This window comes from Aedes aegypti, chromosome 2, assembly GCF_002204515.2.
Source record: "Aedes aegypti strain LVP_AGWG chromosome 2, AaegL5.0 Primary Assembly, whole genome shotgun sequence".
NCBI lineage: Eukaryota > Metazoa > Arthropoda > Insecta > Diptera > Culicidae > Aedes > Aedes aegypti.
In genome coordinates, this window is record NC_035108.1 from 384,209,246 (window position 1) to 384,227,035 (window position 17,790).

The 17,790-nt window shown below is 36.4% G+C and overlaps 1 protein-coding gene across 22 annotated transcripts in view; it reads left to right on the top strand.

The window, feature by feature from the left end:
* Positions 1-17,790, top strand: part of LOC5576029 — a 94,988-nt gene that overhangs the window by 7,487 nt on the left and 69,711 nt on the right. For 9 of the 22 annotated variants that reach the window (XR_002500840.1, XM_021846909.1, XM_021846920.1 and 6 more), the window contains exon 2: positions 867-1,381. Coding sequence is in view for 21 of the 22 variants with exons in the window: in XM_021846909.1 (XP_021702601.1) it covers positions 1,306-1,381 (76 nt within the window). In the remaining variant the exon portion in view is untranslated. Of the gene's footprint in view, positions 1-280; positions 546-712; positions 1,382-17,790 lie in introns of those variants that run through there. The other 13 variants (XM_021846912.1, XM_021846911.1, XM_021846916.1 and 10 more) reach the window with 6 other exon arrangements.

Consider the following 17,790-nt stretch of genomic DNA (forward strand, 5'->3'; position numbering starts at 1 on the left):
ATTTGGTTGGAAGCATTTGGCACCATTCTTTCCCAATCACACCACAATTGCAAACCTATGAAAGACCACTCGCGAGAGATGGATGAATCTGACAGTCGAACGCTGCCAGCAGCGTGCACTTTGGAAAACGGACGAGAAAAACTAGCAAAATTTTCACTCCCACATGGCTACGCACACACTCACTCACACTTGGAAGCGCACGTCTAGAATGACGGAAAGACAAGAGAGTGACTTTTCCGCCGTCGTCGTCGCGTGTTCCGAGTGAGAGCCATTTTCCCTTCGATCGAACTTTTCAGTCCGTGAGTGGCTTTTCCGACGTTTAGTTTAGCTCCGCTTTTTTCGCATTCAGATCGATGTTTTCCTTTTAATTTCAAGTGGACCAAATCCAATTAGAATGGATGGTCCGGAGTGAAGCGTGGTGGTTGATCATCCTCGTCGTCGCACTTGGTGGTTGTTGGTCGATTGTTGGATAAGCGTTCCTTGTGAGAAGAGTTGTGCGACGGAAATTTTCCGAATCATAATCTTTTCTCGGTGGTGAAAAAAAGGTGATTGGATTGGAGTGTTTGACGAGCTTGACGACTTGAAGGTCGGAACGGGGAAGAACAGTACGCCTAGCACTGCCAGCATAAGCAGCTATATCCGAATCGCACGAAACACTAAACTATCAGAAAAGTGTCACAGTTTGATATTTTTTCGGTTTGAATATTAATAGCATTTGTGTTTTTCACTTCTATTTGTGAATAAATCGAAGAACAGTGACGGGGAAATAGTTGATATTGAAGCGTGAGAGTGTACTTCCCCTCGAGATCGATTCGACTATTTCTGTACCCAAATAAATGCATTAATTTTAATTACCCTGTCTGAAGCCAATATATGCATCGGTCGGTGAATAGAAAAAGAGTAAAATTGAGCTATTAGAAATTATCAGCAGAAGAAATCAGTGTCCACGAAGCAAGGCCAATACAGCAGAAGTGTGGTGAATGAAGAAAAAATAAAGTTCTATGTCGGATATCTAAAGTGAGTGAACACAGAGAAGAGAAAAAAAGAAAAGTCTATCGACAGCAATACCTACAACAAAAATCAAGGAAAAGTGGAGCATCAAAGTGGATCATTCCTAGAGCGTCGTGTGGAGCAGTGCCAGCAAAGCAGAAGCTAGCCTTTGGATTTGTCCTAGCGAGCGCAGATTCCGTCGCCAGCCAGCGCTTCCTTCTGGATTCAGCACAGCGATCCAGCAAACGACGACGCCGAAGACGACGCCACAACGCTGTTCATCTTTTTCATGAAAGCGGGTCGATAATCGTCAAGATGGAGTGCAAATTGATTTCACGATATTCGCCACTACTCGTGCTATTCTTAGCATCACTAGTAAATGCACAAACAGGTACATTCCTCAATTCATTATTTATAAAACCACATACTTGCGTTCTGTTTTCAGCCACAGGGAACCGGTCGGTCGGTACGAGGTTCCGATAGCGACCTTCAACGTCATGAAAAAATGATATCGGTTTATCGAAACACAGTAATTTCCCGTTATGTTGAATTCTTATTAAGTTGATCTTTGTGGAAAACGCATCTAAAAGCCCCCTGTTCCCTCATCAACGAGGTGTTTTTCACAGTCTTACATGGAGGAATGACTGAAAAACGATGCCTTGATCCCTAATTTCCATGTATAACAAATACCTGAGGAGTCCTGCCCAAGAATGATAACAGCAATTCCTGTTAATCATCATCACCATCCATCACTGAAACCAACTCCATAGTTTTAACTCCTGTCCCGCATTCGCATTTAATCACATATCACACGCATTTCATTCATCACATTGAACGACATCCACTAGCGGTGTCGAATTTCAGCCATTCTTCGAGCTTCTTCTTTTCGACGAACGAATTTAGTCCTTTGTTTTGTTTATCTGAAACAAGGTATAGAACGAAATTCCAATAATGTCTCGAATAGCTGCTGATTTTCTTTCACCTTTCATCGATGAGGCCACAACTGAGACTGCTCTTTCACGGAGAAAAACATTGTTACAATTTCCCTGAATGTCACAAACGGAGAAACGAACTTGACGACTGCAAAAAGGTAGAAAAACAAATTTCTTCTTAGATTTCCATCGATTTGTACTCTACATCGTGAGAAAAGTTTCTTCCTTGTAATACAAGAGCTTGTCCATATTGGTACATCATACAACATCCATAAAATTTGTTTGAAGATCAAAAGTTGGTTCTTAAGACAAAGTTCTGATTTTCTGTTAATGAGTAGACTTCATGTATTTGCTACATTTTTTTTTTACTTATCTCCTTTATTTGGCAGGCTCAAATATTTGTTACATTTGGCTTGAATACCCTCAATATGATGTTTGAAAGTGAAGCTTTTATCAAGCATGAACCCTTGATACTTAACTTCATCTGATCAGTTTATTGGAACCCCTCTCATCGTGACAACATGTCTACTTAAAGGTTTCAAATAAGAAGCTTTTGGTTTATGTAGGAATATTATTCGTTGAGTTTTGGAAGTATTAGGAGAAACCTTCCACTTTTGCAAGTATGAAGAAAACTTTTTCGTAATCTACTACATATGACACGCTGTCTTCGTCTTTTGGCGGAGAGTGCTGTGTCATCCAAACAAAAGAAAATGACATCCCTGAGGTAATTCACGTGTATTAGATACAAAAATATTGTGTAATATTGGTCCCAAAATGTTGTCTCGATATGAACACAAGCTCTTACAGGAAGTCTTCCAGATTTAGAGTGCTGATAATTAACCTAAAGTGTACGATTTGACAGATAACTTTGAATTATTCTAACAATGTATGTTGGAAATTTAAAGCTTTTCTATTTTACAATCAAGCCTTCGTGCCAAACACTGTTGAATGTCTTTCTATGTCTAGTAGAATTGCCATCAGATTTGTTGGAACGAATCAAATTTGTTATACGTAAAAGTTGATGAGTGGTCGAATATCCATGTCGGAATCCGAACTGTTCATGGTCAAAAATTGAATTTTCGTTGATGTGGACCATCATTCTTTTCAATATGACCTTTTTAAAAAGTTTACCAATAGAGGAAAGCAAACTTATTCAACAATAACTGGAAGCTTCTGTTGGAGTTTTGTCTGGTTTTAAAATTGATACAACCTTAGCATTTTTCCATTTGTCAGGAAAATATGCTAATTGAAAACATTTGTTAAATATATCAACTAAGAATGATAAGCTACTTTATGGAATCTTCTTGATGAGGATGTAGAAAGTTTCATCATCGCCAGGAGCTTTCATATTTCTGAGTTTTTTAATAATAGTTCTCACTTCTTCCAAACCAGTCTTCGAGGAATTTTCGAAAACGTTCTATTGATTGAGAATATTTTTGAAGTCTTGAGTAACTTGATTTTCTTTTAGACTAGTTAGTCCTAAATTAAAATTGTGCGCGCTTCCAAACTGCATAGCAAGTTTTTGAGCTTTTTCGCATTTACTTTGTAATAATTTGTTTTCCTCTTTCTATGCCGGTATTGACTTCTGAGGTTATTTCAAAATTTTAGATAATTTCCAAAAGGGCTCAGAGCCAGGATCCAACTGAGAAATTTTATTTTTTTAAATTTTTGTTTCTTAATTGTGAAAAACGTTTCTTGATTTCTTTCTGCAAGTCCTGCCATATGATTTTCATAGCAGGATCGCGGATGCATTGAAAATGCCTTCTCCTCAAGTTTTCAAGACGGATCAAGAGTTTAAGATCATCGTCTATAACGACGGATTCAAATTTTACTTCACATTTTGAAATTGCAATGCTCCTGGCTTTCACAATGGAATTTGTTAATGTTTCAAGAGCAAGATTTGATTGTAAAGAAATGTTAACATCAAGATTAGAGTCAATATATGTTTCATATATATTCCAGTCGGCTCGAAACTAATTGAAAGTGGAGCTGATTGGATTGAGAATCGCTTCATGGGATATTTGGTAACCATTTGGCTACAAAGATGGCTAGAGTCAATCAAGACCAAATAAATCGTGGAAGTGCTTCTAGAATAGGAAAAACAAGTAGAGCATTGAATTGAGAATTATTCTGAAAAGCCCTCATCAAATAAAATTCTTCCGTTGGTTTGTGAATTATTCCATAGCCGATTTTTTGCATTAAAATCAACAATGACATTTTTTTGTCTTATTATTCCGCAAGGCAATTTGAAGCAAATTAAGTTGCTGCCCAGAGTATTGAAAAGTCAAATAAGCAGCTATGAATGTAACTGCTGCGTTTCAACAGAAACACCCAGAGTTTCAAAACCATTAGTTTCAAATGACGAAAAAAGTTGATGTTTTATACGCCTATGAATGATGATTGCAACTCCCCTACATGCTCCATCAAGTCGATCATTACGTTAAACAAAAAGTTTGGATCCAGGTTTCAAATAAGTTTCAGTAATATCTGCTATATGTATGTTATTAGTTGTTAGAATATGGAAACATTTAATACAGTCGACTCTCCACATCTCGATGTTCTATATCTCGATATCTCTCCCTATGTCGATGATTTCGAAGGTCCCTTCATTCTGCATACAATTTCTTTCTCCACATCTCGATATCTCCATATCTCGATGTGATCCTGTTTATCGTTCGTTCCCAATTTTCTCTCTGTACCGTTTTGATTCAAATTACGGACAGCTTCAAATTCCGGACACTGTAGTTTGTATGGGAAACATTTCACAAGTAATGTTTCAATTTTTGCCGTTCAAAAGTTCTCACTTTCGAGGCTTGTTTTAGTCAACATTTTCCATAGATATCTATGAAAATTAATAATGCTCAGCTGCCTTAGACGCCTCTTTAGTGGTTTACCGATCTCAATTAATGATTTCACTTTTCTATCTATGATTTTCATGAGCTGCCCGGAATTCGAATCAAAGTGTCCGGAATACGAGGCAAAAGTAAGGAAGTGTCCGGAATAAGAATCATGAAAAGTCCACACATTCCTATTTATTTAAAAATTTTCATGTTGCGAAATCAAAATCTTCGTCCACTATTCGAAAGTTAATTGTTTTGAAGGCTCCATAACGCGGAACAATCATACAGAATGATTAATTTTATATGCTTTATGATGAGTTATACTTCACTGAGGCCTTAAGTGTCCGTAATATGAATCAAAACGGTATGTCGATATGACCAATATCGAAGGTTACTAGACGAATTTTTTTAGATCAAAGTAAATAACAAATCTAGTACTCAATAAAAATTTGTTCTTTGTTTCGATCTCTCCCTATCTCGATGGTCCCTTCGATATCGAGATGTGGAGAGGCGACTGTAAGCCACACAAACATTCGACAAGGCCTTATTGACAAATTTAGACTGTTAAATCAAATTTCACGCTAAAATTTTAACATTGCGTAAAACAGGTGAACGAAAGATTCGACATGTTTTGCTAGAATAAAAAAAAATGTGTATTCTTCTGATTCCTAAAAAAACGATACGCAAATTCCGATGCAGACACAAATTTCTAAACCCTTGCCACAATTAAAGCCAGAACTCCACCTGAATTTACGTACGTTTCGAATCTGCGTCACTGGAGTGAGAATCTCCATTCACGTGCACCATAAATAACCTACCCGAATTGGTGTAAATAAACATTTCAGTCTCGGTAAGCAACGATAATTCACCTCTGGCACGCTTCAACCCTGTTTCATTGCGCCAGTCAAAAACAGAACAGAATATCACCTGTGGAGAGAATGAAGTATCACGCGTGGAAAAAAAAGGGGCCTTCTGTCGGGAAGTTTTCTATACAATTCAGACGTGTTGATTTTGGTTACTGGAACATTTGAAAAATGAGCGACCAAATAGGATTCGAAACTATCGCTATGTTAAAAAAATTATGGTTTGAGTTCTGGAAGCATTAGGAGAAATCTTCCATTTTTGCAAGTATGAAGAAAATATATCCAAACATTTTTGCAATATTCTACCGATGACACGCAGGCTTCGGCCTTTGCCAAAGAGGTCTGTATCATCCGCAAACAAAGATTTTTGACATCACTGAGGTAACTCAGGTAAGTCATATAAAAAAATAGTGTAAACTATTGATCCCAAGTGCTGCCTTGGGGAACACCAGCTTTTACAGGAAGTCTTTCAAACTTAAAGTTCTGATAATTAACCTGAAGTGTATGATTTGACATTAAACTTTGGATTATTCTAACAATGTATATTGGAAACTTAAAGCTTTTTTATTTTGAAATCAAGCCTTCATGCCAAAGACTGTCAAATGCTTTTTCTATGTCTAGAAGAGCAAGACCAGTAGAATAGCCTTCAGGTTTGTTGGAACGAATCAAAATTATTGCACGTAAAAGTTGATGAGTGGTCGAATGTCCATGTTGGAATCCGAACCGTTCATTGGCAAACATAGAATTTTCTTTGATGTGGACCATCATTCTGTGCAAAATGACCTTTTCTAAAAATACTGATAGAAGAAAGCAAGCTGATTGAACTATAGCTGGAAGCTTCTGCAGATTTTTTGTCTGGTTTTAAAATTGATACAACCTTGGCATTTTTCCACTTGTCAGGAAAATATGGCAACTGCAATATATATCAACCGAAAATGAAAAGCTACTCTCTGGAAATATCTTTATGAGGATGTAGAAAATTCCATCATCGCACTGTGTTTTATTTTCTCGATTTCATGCGCTTTTTGAATAGCGCCCAAACCGTTGATTTTAGCGATATAGTTTGTTCGGAGAATTATCTTGGTATACTAAAGCGCATCTCTTGACGAAAAAAGTTTTGTGATCAATCCACCTAGCAGTGTGATAGAAAAACTATTTTTTCAAAACATTTAGACAGACATATGGTGTCTTCGGCAAAGTTGTAGAATTGGCAATTTGAAACAACTTTGTCGAAGACATGATTTTTCTATCTCATATACTTTTTGAGATATATGTCGTTGTATGTGAATGGCCCCTAAAAATCATATATTTTATCACAACTTTTTTCCAAGATTTTTAACATTGTTTTTGCGTTTTCAACAAAGTTGTTTTACATAGAAAAATCCTTGATTTTGCTGAACATATCATCACCCTATCTTTTGAAGTAACAAAGTTATGCATGAATTACTCTTCTTTCAAGGGGTAGTTTAGGCCTATATAACTGGCTTCAGCACAAAATTGCGCAGACAACTCTTACATATCGTGAAAGTACCGTATATCCCCTTTCGGCATTTGATAAAAACGTTTGTCTATAAGCGTCTTTGCCTGGGTTATTACTATCAAACAAATAAGCCTTATTAAAACGAATTCGACTGATAATTCTTTTACTTTGAGAGATAGAGAGGTGCGATGTTCAGCAAAAACACGCGTTTTAAGATGTTTAACAACTTTGTAGAAGACATGAAAAATGTTAAATGGATCCAGGTTTTTAATAAGTTTCAGTAATAACTGCTATATGTATGTTATTAGCTGTTAGAAAATTGAACAGTTTGTCTTTTTAACCATTCAGAGAACGAGCACTCTAATTTAAAATATGTATAAAATTATTTTGATCCATTAGAGATCCGATAACAACTTGATTAGTAAATTTTACACCAACTTGAACTGCTTCAACTCGAACGGTTATCCGTTGGAAGACAATTTGAAGGGGAGGAGTTGAAACTTCCTGCTACTATACCCGACGAAAAAGAAAATTGGCTTGTAAATGAGCATGATTATAATTTACCTGATGGGTATGATTCTTAAGCAAGCGATCGTTAACTGAAAATGAGCATTGTGCCAGGGAAATTCTGGGAACGAAAAACCGCCCATCTACCTGGGACGAGCCTCGAAGATTGGCTTAAACGAATGGCAATCCCAAAAGTTTGACTTATGATTGCCTCCGCAATTTGCACAAACTTTGTGGTATCTTCCACGAGACAGACGTCCTTAGCGTGAGAAAAACCTCCGCGCATCATGCGTTTAGCATCCATGCGGCAATGTTTTGTGCCATGACCCCACTTTTGGCACCGACGGCACTAAGTGGGGTTCTGAAAATTTCCTCCAGGTTTCTGGAATTGTTCCCATGTCACAAGGACATCGAGTATAAGTCTTGCTTTTTTAAACCTTTAATATTATTTAATATCACTTTTGTTAAGGTGGTTCTAGTTATTGATAAGTGCATGTGTGTGTAAATAAAGTAGATGCCCAAAAGTGTAATACACAGTGTGACTTATCCCGGTCATGAGTACGGCCGGTTTATCACGGCGTCAACAGTGCATGAGTAACTTTTTCGAGAATCAAGTTTGGTTAATGTCATTTTCATCAAAACTTCGAAGTTCACTACTTAATTACAATCCAAACTATTGGTTGCTTGGATATAGTATCTTCGTGCTTGCCACACGATATCTGTAGCAAATCTTTTCGTCAAAATGAGAAAAGCTGAACTGATTTTAACCCTCTCTTCTGTTTAATGCCCCACTATGCATAATAGGCACTACGTCGAGAGGTGTGAACACTTGACACAGCCATTCGTCAATGCTGAAAAGTGCGAAGAAAGTTTCTTTTCTCGTGTGAACTGCTCGAATGCTAGTCTGGAGATGTTAAGAGTAGTTATACGTATTCATTATGAGTATCGTGTTTCTGCCGAAGTTGGTGATGGTGGTTGGTAAGTCAATGGTGGAGTGGGATATACATACATTTCATTTCAAGCAACCATGACGAAGTTGCGTAACAAGGCCCTGTTGTGAAGGTGACAAGAACTAAATAGCGATAGAAATTTATTGTGAATACAATTGTAAAAATGCTTAAGTAGAGGAGAATGTTCCAATATGCACTCATAGAGCTGTACCAATCACTTATCCATTTATTTCAAGATAACAGGTTGTTTCATGAGCTGCGCTATCAAATTTGTAATACATTTCTTCAGATGAATGCCATCAAAATAACAGTTGTCCCTAGGACGGAACATACATCTTTCGCATAACACTGCTGAGGACAATAATGAGCAACCATGGGTCTCCATTGTCATGTTTTAAAGTTTTCTGAAGTGCAGAAGGCGTAACAAACTTTAACATTAGTTTGCACAATTCAAATCTGAAAAGGTGCTTGATTTCTAATCACTACTTTTTCGATCCAGTTTCCTAAGTGCTTGTAATTCAAGTTTTTAATTATTTTCCACATGACAGTTCTCGATTACCATTTTTCCATGCGCTTGTGTTGGAAGATTGAGAAATTTGTGTATGCAGCGTAGCGCGATCAGTGAGTGGAATACAAACATCAGTATCGCCGCTTGGCGGCCAGTGAGAGAAACTGAATGTTCGAAAGGTTGTTGTCTGTACTTTTTGCCGCTGGTGTCAACTTATAGCTATTAAGAACGAAATAAACAGTCATTACCCTATTAATACTAAACAATTAATACGGACAAAATACTAAAATTAGGCTGACTTACTTTACATCCGCAAGAAATCTAAAAAACATCAAAGAAAATCTTTGGAAAACATACAAATTTTCAAAATTTTCGAAACTTAAGTGGAAATGACTGAAAGTTATATCGTTACTGCATCAAGAAAGTGGTGTGTCAATAAATCAATAAATGTTTGGAAGTATCTCCTCTACAAAAAAAAGATAACGAGAAGTTATGGACAATGCGTTTTCTAGACATTTGTAGCAAAAGCATATTAAAATGCTACTTATAGATTTTTCTAGCGGTGCCATTCTCAATGTGTTAAATATGACATCATAAAATAATAGTTCGATAGTTCAGATAAGGTACAGTGGGGGAAGTGTATCAGTGGGGTAAGTGGATCATTCGTCAATATTAAGCATTGATACTTGAATATGTTGAATGTTTTCGCACCATTGCTTCGTTTTAGGTTATATTCTTACGCCCACACTGATACTGTTGCAAAACTAGTACTGCACGTACACTAACACAAGCAAACTTGTTAGCTTCAAAAATTAATTATTTTAAAACTTGTTTTCCATCAATCAAAAATCCACTGTATCTCTGTCTAAAGTCGAATACTATTAGTTTTTTTGACACGTGGTGAGCATTTCAGTTCTAATTGGATGATTCACAATGAAAAATATGTGATTTTTATAAATAATTACAAATTAATTCTACATGGTACACTTACCCCTACTTTTTAATGGGGTGGGGTAAGTGGATCAAGTATTATTATTATTTATTGGCAGACTGCTTACGATAATTTTAAAAAGTTTTAGTATTCGCAAATGTTGTTTTCCCTTAATTTTATTCATCCCCAGCTTAAATTTGTCAAATTGTTCAACGAAAATTTGAATTAATCCACCTAAAAGTTTTTTAATCTTTCTGATATATAAGAATAATAATAATAATAAAATTTACACGACACTTTCCATGGTTTATCTAAGCTGAGTTGTAGAAGAGCGAAATATACAAATTTTCCAATTGAAAGCATATAATCGTACCTAATTTGACCATATAAATTGTTCTAGACAGATTATACAAATTTATTCATAAATGGAATAAAAGGATTTCAGTTTGTTATTCAAAAGTAAATGTAACTAATATTTTTAAACTACGAGTGTTTTTATAAAACATCGTGAGGAATAATCCTACCATACTTCTTTATAACATATGTCTATAAATGGATGAATTTTCTTCAAATTAATCTAGCTACAATATATTTTTTGTTCGAATTAGTGGGAATCAATGCATAAAATATGTATATACATATATCTTGACTAAGTAAAGATACTTTTTAATTTCAAAGTATGAAAATGTAACACTACTAGCAATAATTACAAGATCAATAGTAATATCATTCGTACTAAACATAATTACACCACATTTGTTTTGAGAACAAAAGTTTTTTATTGGTGATCCACTTACCCCACCATGGTGGGGCAAGTGGATCTTTTGGCGCAAATTTTCAAGTCCCTCGTACTCAGTACATAACAATCAGAAAAATCGAAATAAATGACGATTTGAAGAATATTAGTCCCTCATTTGTTATCCACAGAAAAAAGTTTGAATTGCATTATTCACGTTAGCTGAACATAACAATGAAGTTGACTTTTGATTTTTCTGTATCCACTTACCCCACGGTACCTTACCTGTTAAACGACAAAACGCACTTCAACATGGAACTATCCCTGATTCGAACTCAGTCCATTCTTTCAATCAATAATAATTATATGTGGAGGACACGCCAACCCTTCCATTTCACCTTTACCTGATAAAGTGCACTATTGGTTTGTCCGTAGGAATTGCACCGACAGAGAATTTCAAGGGAATCTACCTGGCCCCATATAAAACTGAGGATATTGATTTTACTTTTATGGTCATCAATGCCATCGCCGTTGCCGGCGCCGCCGTCATCCACGAAGAGTTTACGGCAATGAGTAATGTTCTTCGGTGCCCGTGTCCTTCTTTTCATTCGCCTTTTCCTTTATAAGCTTTTATGTGGAGCACCGTTGTTGAATGGTGCTTCAGTTGTTGCATATGTATGTGGTAGTTTATGTAACCCTCCGTTTCCCGTTGATGCTCGGCAGGTTGGTAATTTATTCCTGGTTGAAGAGCTATTTTCTTTCGATTATGTCAAGTCTTATCACGTGGTGCTACGACGCTTCCTTCACTTTCGATCAGCTGATTCGGTAAAAAATGAAGGTTTCACTCCTTTCAGCCATCAAGCAATGTGAAGAACTGAAGATTGAAGCCAGTATTTCAAGATGCAAAATTCTAACGCCTTTACAGAACACAGATGGAAGCAGCTCAGCAAAGTCCCCTGGAATTTCCCTATCAGGTATCCGATTTCGCTGAAAAGTAGCACATAAATTTCGCAAATCAATTCTCATCAAAAAATTATGACCAACCAACCGCTCCAAACTGGTTCGATGCTACCGGAGGAGCAATCCAATCACACCCTGACAGATAATAATTTATTCAATCATGCTTTATTGCGATTACAGTCTCTCTCTCCCAATCGCATCTCCCGCATAGACTAGGCCTGGTCCGACTCCTTGGAGGCGAGATTCGATTTTTCACGCGATTCTGCTTCCACGTTTATGTATGTTTAGCTCAGTGGCTTCCAACCCCTTTTGAGTTCTACAAACATACCGCAGACCTCAAAAATTAAGAACATCCAATTGTTCACGTAAATTCGGCGAAGATCTACGAATATTCAACAGATGTACAGTATTGGACAAAACATTCAAGTTTGGATGCCTGGATCTCGGTTTCTAGTGATCTGAGTGACTTGTAAGTTTAAGCGAAGTTTAGAGATAACCTGATTTAAATAGTTTTGGAGTTTTGGAGTTCATTGGAAAATGTTATTCTACAAACTTGTTTGTCTTTCCAAATTGATCAATTTTGTAGAAGGACATATTGCTCTAAATATATTCATTTTAAAATGATCACTAATTCAAATTTCAACATTTTCTTCAATATTGGAGATTTATTATAACTCAAAATTTGTATATGATTAGCTGTGAATTTCCAGCTTGATTAAAAAAATAATTGTAACTTGGACATAAAGCTATCGTATAACAAACTAAATGAGAGATACCTCACATTTAATCATCAATCAAAAACCCCTGATCTCCTAGGGGTTCGCGGATCGCCAGTTGGAAATCCCTGGTTTAGCTAGACACCACACTGCGTCCAACCGTTCGTCGTCATCATCACCGCCAGGGAATAAAAATTAATTTTATTGCTTATTTTTAGCGTCAACACTTTCATAATTCTGACAGTTTCATTTCCTACGACAAACAGCTGACTGTGCGTCGATTTCGACCACCTACCTATTAAAACACTGAAAAATCGGGAAATCGATGTCTTCCTACATTGCGATTGATTAAGTTATTTGCTTTTGGCACTATCGACCGCCGTCGCTCCTTCAAAATCTCATAATATGTAACAGACCGACGATGAAGCAAATCAGATTTTTTCATCATGGACAAAATAACAAATATGAGTCTGGCAGACGAAAATCCTGAAAACATCACAAACAACTGCAGACGATCGAAAGCATCATCGAGCGAGATGACATAGAGAGTGGCGGTATGGTGGCGTCAAAAATAGCACTCTTTTGTCGGATGCGATGGCCTATTTGCAGACAACGACGACAACGACGACAAGAACGGCGAACGCGACTCAAAAGACGGAATATTTTCTGTGGGAGTCTATTCTTTCCAGAAGCGAGTGGCAGCTTCCTCCGAGGCAGCTCCGATGGTATTTTTGATGAGCAACAATGAATTAAATTAGCTTCGATTGTTGCAAAATGTGAGCAATTGTTGGGCACGTGATTACATTTGGTGCAATCCGGTAGGAATGGATGTTGGACGGTAGAAGGGGAGGCAGTAATTTCTACACACTCTGAAACAAATTTATAGAAATTTTTGAACGTTTAACACAAATTAGGGCTCGGCTGGACCACCCCAAAGTTTATGTAATTTTAGTTTAAGTAGATTTATAAACACTCCAAAATATTTCATTTGACATTTCGTATGATTGGTTTTTGTCCATTTTCATATTTAGAAACTTCCTTTGAAGCACCTGGTATACTGGTCAGTATACCAGGTGCTTCAAAGGAAGTTTCTAAATATGAAAATGGACAAAAACCAATCATACGAAATGTCAAATGAAATATTTTGGAGTGTTTATAAATCTTGAGCATATTTTTCACAATGCACTTATAACAACTATATATATGCATCGTTCTACGAAAAATATGTGTAACACTTACAAAATATAAGAACATTTGAACAGAATTGGATTTTGTTGGTTTCACGAGAAACAAGAAAATAAGGAAAAATTCAAAAACGATTTACATAAACAAGTTAAATGCCATTCTTTTTCTTCAGAAGGGCGATATTCAAAACTGAAAAGGCAATAGATGGCTCGTTTTCAGTGGTAGTAAAAACGAAATCATAAAGCAAATGAAGCACCAGTTTCTTAATTTCAAGTAATTTAACTTTTCATTATTGTTCATACGTTTTGATAGTTCTCAACTACCATTTTTCCATGCGCTTGTGTTGGAAGTTGGAAAAATTTGAGTAACGAGCGTAGTACGATCAGTGAGTGGAATGCAAACAACAGTGTCGCCGATCGGCGGCCAGTGAGAGAAACTGCATGTTCGGAAGGTTGTTGTCTGTACTTTTTGCCACTGGCGCCAACTGTTAGCATTTTAGAACGATGTAAATAGTCGTTACCCTATTTCTAACGATTTTGTAACGTGACATTTCCAATTGTAACGAAAACTTTCTCAACTAAGTTTGAGAATTAGAAAGCAATTTATATGCCTGTAGACACAGGTAATACAACTTGATTACTTGAAAATTCATTTTGAAAATGACTTCATCGATCACGATTTTAAGTGCCTAGAATATAGGAACTTTAGATACCTCTACTGCCCTTCTACGCCTGCTTGACCCATGTTCTATGCAAACCTTATGTACCGTGGGACAAATATGCGTAGAATGGCAGTCTAGCTTGAAAAAAGACCAAAAAAAGACCAAACAGGAACCAAAAAAACGAAATGGAACTAACTAGAAACAGGAAAACAAAACGTAGTCAAATTTTAACCAAAAACTAAGAGTATGATTCTTCATCATAGTATCAAGCCAGACATTTTTTTTTTTAATTCCTCGACTGTATTACCATAGACTTACAAATTTTATTACTTTTTGTATATTTTCATAATTTTCTCCAGAAACTTCGCGAGAATTTAGATATTTTAACAAAGATTCAAAGTTTATCCCACAGATTTTTCCAGGAGTTCATTGAGTGATTGATTCCCGTGCAATTCTTCCAAGAATGTTTCGAATATCTTAAAAATAAAACCTGGAAGTTTCCAAGGAACCGAATCAAAAAGATTTCATCAGAATTATCTCCGAAGATTTTTTAGATATTGTTCAAGGAAGTCCTATGTTTCCAAGATTTCATCCGGTGATTTTTAAATCGATTTCCTCAGTATATCTTCCAAGATTACCGTTTATAGAACCTTTGAAAAATCTTTGGAAGATCTTCCAGAGCAACAACTGGAGAATTCGTTTGAAGTATTAGACACTTGCAAAATAGTGACGAAATCTCTAAAAAAGACCTTCCTCCAGCCCTACAACAATTTCTTCAACAGATATATAAAATATTGAAGAACATTAGTTTTAAATTGAAAATTGGTTAACGTTCATAAAGAATTTAAAGCATTTTTGAACGTTATTAGGTAGTTTGACGTCCGATAATGGAAACCTTACAAAGAACATTAAAAATATATATTCTATTCTAAAGTATCAACATGATTTTCTGGAAAAAGGGCCCGAACAAGACAATGGACCCCGGACCCCCACATTTGTAAGTCCGGCCCTGTATACTGCCTAAATTAAATGATGTGAAATGATCTTTGAACTAAAGGGTAAATTTGATAGCAGATCCATGGCGAATATCCGTTGTCACATCAAAATAACAAAGGGTAAGCAATCCCTGATGAAATTTATAACAATATCTTTGACGCAATTCCTATCAGAGAGCAGGTAAGGTCTTTGATGGATTTCTGGTGAGCTCCAATGCTTCTCTTTAAGGTAGCCTTATAGAGTTCTCGTATAAATCTATTTAAAATAATGTCGAGTCCCTAAAGTCGAATTCTTCCGTCGATCGACTACAAAAACAATCTTCATATATTTTTTCGAGAGTGGTTTGAGCTGCTAACTGTACTTTTTGACTCAATCCAAAAATTGAACGTATTCATGTCCAGGTTTTAAAAGTGTGTAAGGGTGGATGTCTTTCTTGGTGATAGGTTTATGGAAAAAATGTAGAATAATCATTAAAAATGGATGCGGAATGAAGCACACACAGGCAAAGATCAATAAAGGGAAAATGCGAACTGATTGCATTATGCGTTGAGGTATTTCTCTGTTTGTGTTTTAATTTTTAATTTCGAATTTGATTTTGCAACATTGAACAGTTGGTCAACTTTAATTAATCGGGCTTCAAACGAATCAAAATTGGCGGAAATAGGCTACTTCGCCCTGCATAGAAAGTTGTTCTTATCTCCATGCACCGCCAATCGTTCGATAGCTAAGCGACCGTGTTTACACCACAAACGACATTATGAAAATGCAGCGCTTAATTTACTTGCATATGCAGTGCAATTATACCTGGGGAAGTTGTAGCTGATAATAGGGCAATTGAAAATCCATTCTGTCGAGTCCAAACAGTTGTTCACACAACTACATTCTACGGACTGTAACATTGTCATCATAGAAAACTGGATGAAATGATTGCGAGGTGCTCAAACTCTTCGCGAGGTCCAATATAACTGTAAAGTTAGGTTGGATCTACGATTCTTTTCCAAGCAATGAGTACCATTTATAGTCACGTGGTTTATGATGTTTTTATAATTATAGGGCCTTAGGTTCTAAAAAATAAATACTGTTTTCAATCAATTTGAAAATTATATATGGAAATATAAATATGGATAATTTTAAAAATCGAATTACATTCTTCAACAATTGAATAATACACTAACCCTTTCTCGTAGATTGATGGACAGTGAAAAATCAAAATAGAAATCAATCGAAACTAAAAATAAATTTATTCCCATAAACAAGAGACTACATTTCAAACAACGATCGAGCACTTGGTAGGTCCTACTACGTAAAGCACCGGAGAATACGGTTGATTGCACTTTCCGACCCGTTTTCCGACTTAGTCATTCTGTTGTACCCTTTTGCGCTGTTCGGTGCCAATCATCGACCTTTCCTCATTCCCAGTAGAGAAAGGTTCTCGAGTAACGAGGAAAGTATAACGTGTACGTACAACTGGAAATGTCGATAGTGTTTAATAAAATATATCGCTAGAGCTTTTCCGACCGCCGATGAAGGTAGGCTAAGGTTATTATCGAAACCTTCACCGAACGCGGTCCAATCACAGCGAATGGGTTTGATGGTGCCCTATGCTTCGCGAATCGTGTATAGAAAGTGTGATTCAAGTTTTACACGTCATTAAAACCTTAATAGAATTTGAGAGTTACGCGATTCACATTTTCAAAAATCATCAAGTGAGCAGTTTTGTCGCATCCCGGATCTCCAAGCACATCTTTATTAGAAACATCAGAGTTACAAGTTGTTTGTTTCACGTCCACCGCAGATGTTATCTTATCTTGAAAAGTGATTTAGTATATCACAATTCACCTTGAGTGAGTACTCGCTGCAGTTCATGTTTTAAGGCTGGCGCATTTATCTATCTGCAGTATAATCCATTCTTCTTCGTAAACTATCACAAACCAAATATAATGCTCATTAGTACCTTTATCGAAACCCCAATATTTTAACATACTCAGACACAGACATGCAAAATGTTTCCCAAGTGTCTTTCCATGCACTGGTACATTTTGTTGCCTTATAGCTACTAATTGTTGTACTAAAGATGTGTCGTTTTAACCTTTTTTCATTGAGTTTCACATCATCGAATCACTATCAAAAAAGATACAACCCTTCAAAGTTCTCTGACAAAGGGTTAACCATTCACACATCATATCATTGGAAACTATTAGCTCTGAGGCTTATCACTGTTCAAGTTTAGTATAATTCTCTTTACAAGGTACACAATCTAAGCTTATAATTAAGTGTTAGCTTTTGTCTTACCATGCAAACTTCATCAGTATTGCGATTTGTTCCACATTTCCTCGACGACGGTACTACTTTGTATCGCTTCTTCTGACCGCGGTCGTTCTCATTAAAAGTGCTCGTAAACGAGAGTGAATCAAAATTTATCGAAATTTAATTTGGTGTTCTTTGCTTTGCCGAACATGAAAATGAACTACTGTTCAGAACCACGGTATCGCAATCGAAATCACGCCGGCTGTTCAATTGTGTATTTTCTTTCGC